General features: G+C 39.8%; 1 protein-coding gene across 1 annotated transcript; it reads left to right on the top strand.

Moving 5' to 3' along the window:
• The first annotated feature begins 652 nt into the window (after positions 1 to 652).
• Positions 653 to 9649, top strand: sumo1 (small ubiquitin like modifier 1). The gene is made up of 6 exons (XM_084050620.1): positions 653 to 799; positions 1605 to 1679; positions 3511 to 3588; positions 4797 to 4868; positions 5872 to 6510; positions 6583 to 9649. Exons 1-5 carry the CDS (start codon positions 788 to 790, stop codon positions 5938 to 5940), a joined length of 306 nt encoding a protein of 101 aa, XP_083906746.1. The 5' UTR covers positions 653 to 787; the 3' UTR covers positions 5941 to 6510; positions 6583 to 9649.
• Positions 9650 to 12687: the final 3038 nt, after the last annotated feature.

Below are 12687 nucleotides of genomic sequence, written 5' to 3'. Positions count from 1 at the left end.
ATAACAAATAATTATTAACGGTCATAATTTGTTGCCTTGCTCTAAATAAATCCTATATTTTTTTTCACTAAAGAAAAATAATTCCAATTATTTATCATTTCACACCTTTTTGGAATCAAGCAGCACTTCTTTGAAAAACCTTTTTTGTTAATAAATAAGTACTAGTTCTAGTAGTGCAGTGGTTCTCAAACTTTTTCATGCCAGGGACCCCCAAATTGACACTTATTAGCCCACGGACCCCCATTTGAAAATATAAGCCAGGGACCCCCATAAGAGACGATTTTTACGGCTCTAGCAGTGATTCTCAACCATTTTAATTTCAAGGACCCCCAGTTTGACATGCATTAGGCTACGGACCCCCATGTAATGGCATTTATATCGCTGGGACCCCAATTCATATTGTAAAATCAATGTTAATTTAACTCTGAGAGTGTACAAATGGAACCAAATGGACCCTAACGGGTCCTCTCAGTTACAGACCCATAAGGGTCCATTTGGTTCCTATCCATCATTTAGCTGGGGACCCCCTGGAACCCCCTCAAGTACCCCTGGGGGTCCCCGGACCCCACTTTGAGAACCAATGTTATAGTGAACACTTATTCTGAAAAAAAAGAGGCAATCGGGTACATACGAGTACTTCCGGGTGAGTGACGCTCATAACAAGCGATCAGAGTGAAGAGAGAGAGAGAGAGAGTAGAGAGAGAGAGAGTGTGGCTGAAGCTTTAACTCACTGTCACAACAACAACACATCAAATCCATTACAAACTCCTAACACAGGAATAGAACCATGTCAGATACGGTATGCTGCTGTTATTCGTCACATTATTCATATGTTGGTGCGCGTGAAACGGGGGAAAAAACACAACTTTCGTTGCTTATTATTAAGTGGCATTTACTACTACTACTACTACTAGCACCACTTAGCTAACAGTGCTAGCCTAGCATAAGTAGCTGCAGGCAGGCCTCCTAAAATGAGTCCTTGTTGTTGTTAGGCAGACAGGAGCTAAGCTTTATTATTATCCGCATTTTTGCTGTTGTTTTCTGAATTTACGCACGAATTTACGCACGTTTTTCTTGCATTTAACGTTATTAAAAATGTATGATTTTGTTTAAAATGTCCCAGGCCTGTTTTAAAACGAGGCTAGCTGCCTCTTGTCTTGACTGGCTAGCTTGATGATGCTGACCATTTGTTTTTGTTGTAGAGCAGTCGTGTAAAGTAACTTAAGTACATTTACTCAATACTGTATTTAAGTGCAATTTTGCACTTTACCTTACTGGAGTATTTCCAATTTTCAGTACTTTTCAGTACTACTCTACTACACCTCAGAGGCAAATGTTATACTTTTACTCCATTGCAATTATTTGAAAACTTTAGTTACTAGTTACTTTGTAGATTTTGATTATTATTACAAAACATAATAACCACTTAAGCCCTACATACATTTTTTTAGCCATTTGAAAATAGCAGATCTATAAGCTCACAATGCCTCGCTTTACTCGAGTCGATTTTGAATGCCGGATTAACAGAGTGTTTCTACATTGCAGTATTGATACTTTTACTTAAGTAAAAACGTTGAGTACTTTTTTCCACCACTTGGTTGTAGGAGACAAAACCTTCCAGCCAAGATGGGGGGGATAAGAAGGAAGGAGAGTACATCAAACTCAAAGTGATCGGACAGGTAAGAATGATGTGTGTGTGTGTGTGTGTGTGTGTGTGTGTGTGTGTGTGTGTGTGTGTGTGTCATTATTTCAGACTCAAGGTCCATAGAAAAACACAATTACATACAACAATAAACGTAAAACCAACCCAGTCCAAATGAACATGTTAGACAGGGCATTTGTGACAGTTATAAATGCAGGCTTTTAAGCCAATAAGACCTGGAACTGTGTCATTTTTAGATTTGAGCTAAAAAGCATTATTTTACACTTTGGGCTATTCAAAAATAGCAGATATACAAGCTGATAGCGCGGCACCGAGTGCCGCGCCACGAGCTTGTAGATCTCCTATTTTTGAAAAATCGTGAAAATGTGTGCAAATCTTTGAATATATATATTTTTAAAGCGAACATTTTTAACTCAAATCTTTGCTTCTGGGGGGGTCCCTGGAACAAAATATTTTGATGGGGGTCCGCGGCCAAATGCATATAATTTGGGGGGTCCTTGACATGAAAAAGATTGAGCACCACTGATATAGAAACCTACGTTTTTCAGAAAACAGTTGAGATTTAGGAGACATGTAGAATCGGCTTCAGTTCTCAATGGGTTTAAGCCAATGTCTCGTAAGGCTAGAGGAGTATCTAGTGCAGCTCTTCACAGGGTTTACTTATGCTTACAGTGATGCTATTCACAGACAAGCGACACATGGATCTATGCATTAAGTTCCGAAGAACCGCTTGAAAAGCATTGACTCCTGCAGCCGCAGACATTTCACGCGCGCTGCACCATCTAGGCCAGTGGTTCTCAAACGTTTTCATGTCAAGGACCCCCATTTGAAAAGATATGCCAGGAACCCCCATAAGAGAAGATTTTTTACGGCTCTAGCAGTGATTCTCAAACCGTTTTATTTTCAAAGACCCCCAGTTTGACATGCATTAAGGCTACGGACCCCCATTTAAAGGCATTTCTATCTCTGGGACACCAATTTATATCGTAAAATCGATGTTAATTTAACTCTGAGAGAATACAAATGGATTAACGGGTCCATTTGGTTCCATTTGTACACTCTCAGAGTTACAGACCCATAAGGGTCCATTTGGTTCCTAGCTATCCATCATTTAGCTGGGGACCCCCCTGGAACTCCCTCGAGGACCCCTGCGGGTACCCGAACCCCACTTTGAGATCCAATGATCTAGGCCTTTTGAGTAAAAATTCTCATTGCATCATATATATGTTTGACTACGATTCAATGTTTAATATATACACTCCTTCATAGGATGTGTGCTCGTCCCCTAGTCCGTTCAGCGCTGCTCTTCAGTGTTAACACATTAAACGCCAAGAACGTAGTCCTACGGTCCATTAAATCCAACTGTTAAGCGCCGAGACCGTAGTGCTACGGTCCGGGTGCTTTTTCCTTTTTTTCGATTTTTTCTTTTTTTTTCAATTTTCTACACGGACCATTTTCAGTGTAACACCACCGGAACGGAACTATTTGCGATCCGGTTTTGCTGTTTCCGTCGTCCTCCATTCTAAAGCGCACACAAAAACGCCATTTTCTCCCTTGTAGTTTTTTCTCCTCGGTCATCACTGTTTAACATAAACCGTTCTAACTGCAACATGGATGCCCCGTTTGACACGTGGTCTGCACTAGTAGACACAGGGACATGTGCACAATGTTTACAAATAGTGCATCGCGCATTCACAAGGATTTTAACGGGGTCTATGGCGACGTGAAAAAAACAAAAAACAACAATAAAACCTTGGCACTGGTGAGTACATTTTGAGATTTACCCTTGGCGGTGGATGTGTTAATGTCTGTGTGGTGATGTGACGTGTTCTGTCTGCCTCCTCCAGGACAACAGTGAAATACACTTCAAGGTGAAAATGACGACACATTTAAAGAAGCTCAAGGAGTCTTACAGCCAGAGACAGGTAAGGTTTTAGGGAGAACCCCCATTACACGAGCTCAGCTCACACATCACCTGATGTTAGACGTCCCGGTTTGGCCGGGATCGTCCCGATTTTTAAGCTGCGTGTCCTAAGTCCCGACAGATATCTCTAAAACACTAATATGCTTTCTTGACCCCCACGTGTACATGTTGGGCCTTGGTCTGCTGTTTGCTACGTGTTTAACCCATTAAGACCTGGAACTGTGTCATTTTTAGATTTGAGCTAAAAAAGCATTATTTTACACTTTGGGCTATTCAAAAATAGCAGATATACAAGCTCATACGAGCTTGTAGATCTGCTATTTTTGAAAAATCGTGAAAATGTGTGCAAATCTTTGAATATATATATTTTTAAAGCAAACATTTTTAACTCAAATCTTTGCTTCTGGGGGGTCCCTGGAACAACATATTTTGATGGGGCTCTGCGGCCAAATACATATAATTTTGGGGGTCCTTGACATGAAAAAGATTGAGCACCACTGATATAGAAACATCATTTTTTAAGAATACTGTTGAGATTTAGGAGACATGTAGAATCGGCTTCAGGTCTCAATAGGTTAAATCAAAGTGCTGTGACTTTGCAACATTGAGCCAGCTCTCTCTCTTTCTCGCTTAACCCAGTAAGTGCCGGGAAAGCAATCACTTACACCATTATTTTATACTTTATTTTATTATTTTATTCAAAAATAGCAGATGTACCACAAGCTCATAGCGGTTCGGTTCATGCTGCTACGCGCATGAACCGAACGGCCTCTGTCCATAAACAAACAGCATTAGCAGTCTGCACCAGGAAATGCTTGGTGCCTACCTTTCTTTATATTGAAAGTGAAACTCATGAACAGTGTGAAAGTGGTTGGAAAAACACCACCAACATTGTTATTGTGAAGACAGTACTTTCAAACCCTAGCATCCCTATTCTAGCATCCCCAAAAGAAATCATAGCCGATCCACAAGCTCACAACATGTCACAATGCTTACAGGCCGTTGAAAAAAATTGGTCCACAATTCCATGCTGTAGTGATGTGGTACCATAGGAGAGATAACAGGCAGACGTTGATCAAAATAACAATTCTTTAATTAAGTAATGCAGATGTTTAACTATAGTTTAACTCTTTAGAGTCTTGAACGTTTTTGGTTACTGATGATGATGCTATATGTGTGTGTGTGTGTGTGTGTGTTTATTTTTTACAGGGGGTCCCAATGAACACGCTACGGTTTCTCTTTGAAGGCCAGAGGATCGCAGACAACCAAACCCCTAAAGAGGTAGCTACACCATTCTCCCTTCCTGTCCCTTACCTCTGGGGTTGTGCAGGTCTTAGAAAAGTACAGCGAAGTTCATATTGTTACATGATTTGACTGATTTTTTTCTATATTAAAGTGTCATGCTTCCAAGGAAGCCCAGCGCATATGGACTTACAGGACTAGGGATGGCCAACCGGTAACCGTTACCCGTTAACCGTTAACCCATTAAGACCTGAGGCCACTTTTTAAAAAAAATCTAAATTCTAACAGTTTTTCGGAAAAAAAAATATAAAAACAAATGTCACGATTTTTCAAAAATAGCAGATCTATAAGCTCATAGTGCGGCACAGAGTGCCGTGTATATGTATATATATTCTGAAGGGCCAAGTCTACACCCGCAACCACAAGTGACTTCCACTATACTAACACTAGTAAACACAAAATGAAGAGTACGAGGAGTGGAATGTGAAATCAGCCGTCTTATTGACACAGAGTATGCCCCGACAGACACACGGCAAAACAACCTGGCAGCTAAACTAAATGATGCGGTGTGGAGTCTTGGGGACTCCACACCGCATCAACGCTGCGACGCGTTGTGAGCTTGTAGATCGGCTATTTTCAGAGCGCAACACCCGAGCACAACCAAACAACATTAAAACAAGGGTGGTGTCTGCATGTGTTCACGACAACGCAGCCAACGTTGTGTGGCTGCTAATCGGCCCCGAACGGGTGAACTGCGACTGAAAAAGATTGAGCACCACTGATATAGAAACATACGTTTTTGAGTGGTGCCAACCACTCCTATATCTGACTTTGTCTGTGTGTCCGTCCGTATGTATGTATGTCCAATAAACAAACATTGATGACAACATCAATACAGGGCTCATCAAAGGCACCACTCTCTTCACACAGGGTGTGATTTTTCAGAATACTGTTGGGATTTAGGAGGCATGTCGAATAGGCCTCAGGTCTTAATGGGTTAAATTCTTCTCTGAAACAATGTCTTGTCTTCTCTTTTTCTCAGCTGGGAATGGAGGACGAGGATGTCATCGAAGTGTATCAAGAACAGACCGGCGGACTTTGGAACGATTAAAACCTCCCGCGTTTCTTTTTATTATTTTCCTTTTTGAATTTTGTTTTTGGATTTTTATTTTGTAATGTACATTATTATTATTATTTTTCTTGCTTTTTTTCAAACCATCTGGATCGATCCGACGACCTCTTTATCGGGGCTTCCTCGCTTTGAGCGGCGAGAGAGAGTCGAAAGCAGAACGAAAGAGCGAGACTGAGGTAAGAATGGAAGAAGACAAGGGCTGTTTCTTTGACTCATGTAAAGCAGAGGTTTCTCCCCACACACAAACGCAGGGACACAAACAGCCCCAGTGTGGTGCATTCAAGGTGAATGTTCCTGCTGGAGTTTGAGCTGACAACCAACCCTCCCCCCCTCTCATTTTTGTCTTTTTTTTAAAAATTGTTTTCATTATGTTATGTGATGTTTAAATGTTATTATAGATGGCTGGAATGTTATTAATATGTCATTCTCTTCTAATCTTATTAATATGCCTTTATAATAAAGGCTCTAGAGGTTGTTATGTTGGTACGGTCACCGTGCTACCTGTTACCCCATTAAGACCTGGAACGCATCTGTGTCACTTAAGATTTCGTTGGCTATTACAAAAATAGCAGATCTACAAGCTCATGGCGCGGCACCGAGTGCCGCGCCATGAGCTTGTAGATCTGCTATTTTTTTCTCAAAATCGTGAAAAAATATTTTTTATATTTTTTTCAAAATGTTAGGATTTAGAAAACATTTTTAGAATCGGCCTCAGGTCTTAATGGGTTAATAGACAAGTATTAGAAGTGCTGAGGACCCCCACTTCATGCATTTTCATTTCAACTAAACACTCCACGGGTTGGTTTTCTTTTTAGCCTCTGGACATGCCATAATAGGGAAAAAATAGACAAACGTTGGGCGAAAATAGACAAACGTTCGGCCCCAAAAAAAAGGCAAATCTTCATAGAAAATGGCGTTATGTACATTTTTGCTATTTGATGTACAATGGCGTGTAAGAGAGTATAAAGCCAAATCAGCCTGTGCAGTGGTTGTAATGAAACGCTGAATAGACTCCATGCCCTCCATGGCACAGGATTGGACACTTATTAATATTCTCAATGGCCGTACAGTTACAGCTAGAATGTTTGTCCCTATTTTTTGCCGTTTGGTTTTTGGGGATACAAATATTTAAGATTAACTTTTTTTTCCATCTTGCATCAAATGTCTATAATTTGCTTCCAGGTATTCGAAATTAAATTGTTTAAATATTTCTGAAATTGAGAAACGATATTCTATGATTTCATGTTTGTTAAAAAAAACAAAAAAACACACGAGGTCCTTACACACCAGGAACGTGACAACTAAACAATCAGAGAATGTGTCGTTGACTATTTCACATCGAACTATTCATTAATTACAGATTGGTGCATTTATTCGCGGTGAAAAATCAACCTTTGTTTAGTGTTACCGCTGCATAAACATTTGCGTTCTGTGTGGATGCACTCGTAGCGCAAATAGTTTGAATGAATGCAAATGAATCACGTAAAATGAACGCTCCTCGCGTGTAACGACCTTAAAATTGTTCAACGTGTTGTCAATGTTCACCAGACCAAGGCGGGGGAAAGGGAGGGAAAGATCAACATGTGACTTGCCCAGTCATTTGAAAATGGCAAAGCAAAGGCGTTGCCACGAAAAATTACAAGTAATAATTATAGTTAATTGCAAATTGTTTGACCTGATACAGTGTGTATGATTTGGAGCTGGGTTTTTTTTTCTTTTCTTTCTTTCTTCTAATTATTGTGCTCAACTTGTATATTTTGTATTCAATAGTGATATGTGAGCGTGATCCTGTGTATCTTAAGTGTTTATTCTTCATTCAACTTGTACACTTGTTACAACGTTCTCCCCAAAGCTTCGCATCACGTGTAACTTTATCATTGAAGGTCGAGTCAGTGGTGTGTGATTATATAGGTTTTAAGATGGTCGACAAGCGAGACGACCAGAGATGGGTTTTGAAAATAAGAAATGTGACACTCAGCTCCCACAACCCTTTAAGACCGGGAACGCATCGGTGTCATTTTAAAGATTTATTTGGCTATTCAAAAATAGCAGATCTTACAAGCTCATAGCGCGGCACCGAGTGCCACGCTATGAGCTTGTAGATCTGCTATTTAAAAAAAAAAAAAAAAAAGTGAACATTTGTGCAAATCTTTGAATATGTATTTGTTTTTAAAGCGAACATTTTTAACTCTGTTACAACTTCTGGGGGCCCCTGGAACAACATATTTTGAGATGGGGGGGGGGGGGGGGGGTCCACGGCCAAATACATATATCATTTTGGGTGGTCCTTGACATGAAAAAGTTTGGGAACCACTGATATTATAGCAACATACGTTCAAAGATTTGCTTTAAAAAAAACATATATATTCAATGATTTGCACAGATTTTCGCGATAAAAAAAATAAAAAAATAGCAGAACTACACGCTCATAGTGCGGCACTCGGTGCCGCGCTATGAGCTTGTATATCTGCTATTTTTGAATAGCCAAAGAAATCTGAAGATGACACCGATGCGTTCCCGGTCTTAATGGCGTACAGCATTTCTCATGTCTGAACGAACAGTCAAAACCCTCACACCTTATTCACATCTCTGGCTAAAAGAAACACGTCCTGGGTGTTTCTCTATACCTCATTATTCACACTCTGGTGGACCCTTTAGTCACTTTACAATATGCACCTCCGTTAAGACGTTTCAGGAGCAGTCAAACCTCCAGCCAACGTTGCCTGCCCCCGGGCATATATACATGCCGTTTGCCTCATCTCAATTTCTATAGCTGCAACAACCGGGTGACTTACACAGTAGTGCAAGATGGCTGGACACACAGGCCAACTGTCCCGTCCTGTTCCATGGAATGGTTTTTAATTCCAACCACATGCCGTACCAACTGGTTCACTAATTCACACACCTTTAACCCATTGAGACCTGGAACGCATCCGTGTCATTTTTTGATTTGAGCTGAAAAAGCATTATTTTACACTTTGGCTATTCAAAAATAGCAGATATGCAAGCTCATAGCGCGGCACCGAGTGCCGCGCTACGAGCCTGTAGATCTGCGTTTTTTGAAAAATCGTGAAAATGTGTGCAAATCTTTGAATATATATTTTTTAAAGCGAACATTTGTAACTCAAATCTGTGCTTCTGGGGGTCCCTGGAACAAAACATTTTGAGATGGGGGTCGGTGGCCAAATATATATAATTTTGGGGGTCCTTGACATGAAAAGGTTTGAGCACCACTGATATAGAAACATACCTTTTTTTTTTTTAAGAATACTGTTGGGATTTGGAAGACATTTGTAGAATCGGCTTCAGGTCTTAATGGGTTAAAACGACAAGAGGCCAACTAATTAAAATAAAATCAGCTTGTGTAACTGTTGGGTTGGAATGAAAAACCTGTTTACTCTCGATATCGTTGTTTGTAGCTATGTCAGAAGTGCAATTGATGAATCAGGGTTTCACAAATATAACAGTCGACGCTGACTACGGGTGCCCGAAGCAGCCAGTTTTCAATGGTCAGGTCATGAACTGCAGTGTGCATGTATTTTCCAAGAGTTCACGCACTCCCATACAGGTTTATATAATGCGCACTTAGAAATGACCTGCCCAAGGGTTAAAAGATCACCTCAGACAGCTCTTCTCAAGGTGGCGGAGTGTTCTTTTAGACTTTTGTAGTATCAAATGCATTAGAATTCTGACGAGCAGTGTGCTACAGTTTTTCCCACTCCGTATTTGACAGTCAAAACACGAATTGTCAGATTCTGTAAATTTGAGTTGTCTTGAAAGATGAAATACACGAGGCTTTAGCGTGGAATCGGCAACACCTTACCTTGTGGTGTCCTTGTTGTGTTCCAGTGTATTTAACTCATTAAGACCTAGAACGCATCTGTGTCACTTAAGATTTCTTTGGCTTTTCAAAAATCGCAGATATACAAGCTCATAGCGCGGCACCGAGTGCCGCGCTACGAGCTTGTAGATCTGCTATTTTTGAAAAATTGTGAAAATTATAATTTATTTTTTTTCCCCGGAAAATTGTTAGGATTTAGATTTTTTTTTTTGACGCGGCCTCAGGTCTTAATGGGTTAAGTACTGATAAAGGTACTACCACCAGTACTGCTATTGTCTGTGGATGCACACACACATCCGTGGATGGGGATAGTTGTTATAGAGTAATTTGACAGATGACAGAAGCCGTAGTACAAATGCTTGTCTGAATTGTGTGGTTCTCAACGCTGATCCCCTGGAAGCAATGGCTCTCTATCCTACATTCTACCTGGCAATTGTCAAAAAATATATATACTGTACTATTCAAAGTACAGTATATAGGGGCTGCAGCCAGACGATCGGCGATCTCCGCCTACTGATGAGTCTGGTGACATCTAAATTAATCGAATGGGCCAAAACTTGGTGGATACAATTCTGACATAAAAAAAGAATAACCGCATTGCAAATGCAAAGACAATAAGGCTGTACTTGATATTGGGACGGCACATAGGTTTGTTAGCCCTGTTCTAGGCCTTGCATTGAATTTAGATTTCCCCGGACGTGAGACTAATAGGGCTCAAGTTGTTCATTGCGTTTAGTCTATAGTAATGGGGGGGTCCCTGATTACCAGTGTTGAGAACCATTGTTTTAGCAAATGATGCACAGTTGACCCGTTAAGACCTGAGGCGATTATTTTCTAAATCCTAACAGTTTTTTGAAAAAAAAAAATCGAAAAGAATTGTTTTCAAGACTTTTTTCAAAAATAGCAGATCTACAAGCTCATATGCTATGAGCTTGTAGATCTGCTATTTTTGAATAGCCAAAGAAATCTAAAAATGACACAGATGCGTTCCAGGTCTTAATGGGTTAAAGTACCAGGATATGTTTTTGTTTTTTTTTGCTTTTGTGTTCAAGCCACAGCTCTTGCCGTTAACACTGATCTCACTGCGGCGTAAGGATTACTTTATGATAAATAGAGGGATGTTGATGCAGATGGTTTGAAAATGTTGAGGATGATTCTTTTGCTTTTTGGAATAAAATATTTAAAAAAGAGCTGGCGCATGTCGTTGTCTGCAGTATATTACTCTAAATTGCATTTGTGTATATAGTTTTAATGTATGTGTGCTTTGCTTGATTTTCTTTTTTAACCAATCCTGATTACATTTAAATGACAAGGTCCCACTTTTAATTTGGTAAATAACGTGGACACTACACTTACCAACTTAGTACTATACTGACCGAGTACACAAGAACTAGGTGTCTGGTGTTAGGCCTGGAATTTAGTCATTTTAGGGGCAAGGCCACTTGGCCTTTGGTGTCAAATGCCAGGGCAGGAAGACCATCAAATAAAACAAGATTTTAGTCCATTGAAATAATTGAATTTAAGGGTTAAAGATGATGATTTTGAATTGAATATGTAGACTATCTGCAGTTAAATAAATAAATGATGGTATTTACATCATCCATGCTCAGCCCTGCACCAATCAAAGTTACTGGATTGGTTTAAAGCCAGGGAGAATCTCAACAAGACACTGGTGTCTACATGACAAGAAAGAGACACTGGTGTCTACATGACAAGAAAGAGACACTGGTGTCTACATGACAAGAAAGAGACACTGGTGTCTACATATTGACAAGAAAGAGACACTAGTGTCTACATATTGACAAGAAAGAGACACTAGTGTCTACATATTGACAAGAAAGAGACACTGGTGTCTACATGACAAGAAAGAGACACTAGTGTCTACATATTGACAAGAAATAGACACTAGTGTCTACATGACAAGAAAGAGACACTAGTGTCTACATATTGACAAGAAATAGACACTAGTGTCTATATATACACAAGAAATATACACTAGTGTCTACATAGTGACAAGAAAGAGACACTGGTGTCTACATGACAAGAAATAGACACTAGTGTCTACATGACAAGAAAGAGACACTAGTGTCTACATAGTGACAAGAAAGAGACACTGGTGTCTACATATTGACAAGAAATAGACACTAGTGTCTACATGACAAGAAAGAGACACTGGTGTCTACATATTGACAAGAAATAGACACTAGTGTCTACATGACAAGAAAGAGACACTGGTGTCTACATATTGACAAGAAATAGACACTGGTGTCTACATGACAAGAAAGAGACACTAGTGTCTACATATTGACAAGAAATAGACACTAGTGTCTACATGACAAGAAAGAGACACTAGTGTCTACATATTGACAAGAAATAGACACTAGTGTCTATATATACACAAGAAATATACACTAGTGTCTACATAGTGACAAGAAAGAGACACTGGTGTCTACATGACAAGAAATAGACACTAGTGTCTACATGACAAGAAAGAGACACTAGTGTCTACATAGTGACAAGAAAGAGACACTGGTGTCTACATATTGACAAGAAATAGACACTAGTGTCTACATGACAAGAAAGAGACACTGGTGTCTACATATTGACAAGAAATAGACACTAGTGTCTACATGACAAGAAAGAGACACTGGTGTCTACATATTGACAAGAAATAGACACTAGTGTCTACATGACAAGAAAGAGACACTGGTGTCTACATATTGACAAGAAATAGACACTAGTGTCTACATGACAAGAAAGAGACACTGGTGTCTACATATTGACAAGAAATAGACACTAGTGTCTACATATACACAAGAAATAGACACTAGTGTCTACATGACAAGAAATAGACACTAGTGTCTACATAGTGACAAGAAAGAGAC

This window comes from Gymnoscopelus microlampas (assembly GCF_963454915.1).
Source record: "Gymnoscopelus microlampas genome assembly, chromosome: 24".
NCBI lineage: Eukaryota > Metazoa > Chordata > Actinopteri > Myctophiformes > Myctophidae > Gymnoscopelus > Gymnoscopelus microlampas.
Note: the sequence above shows the minus strand (reverse complement) of the source record. Positions and strands in the feature narration are given on the sequence as shown.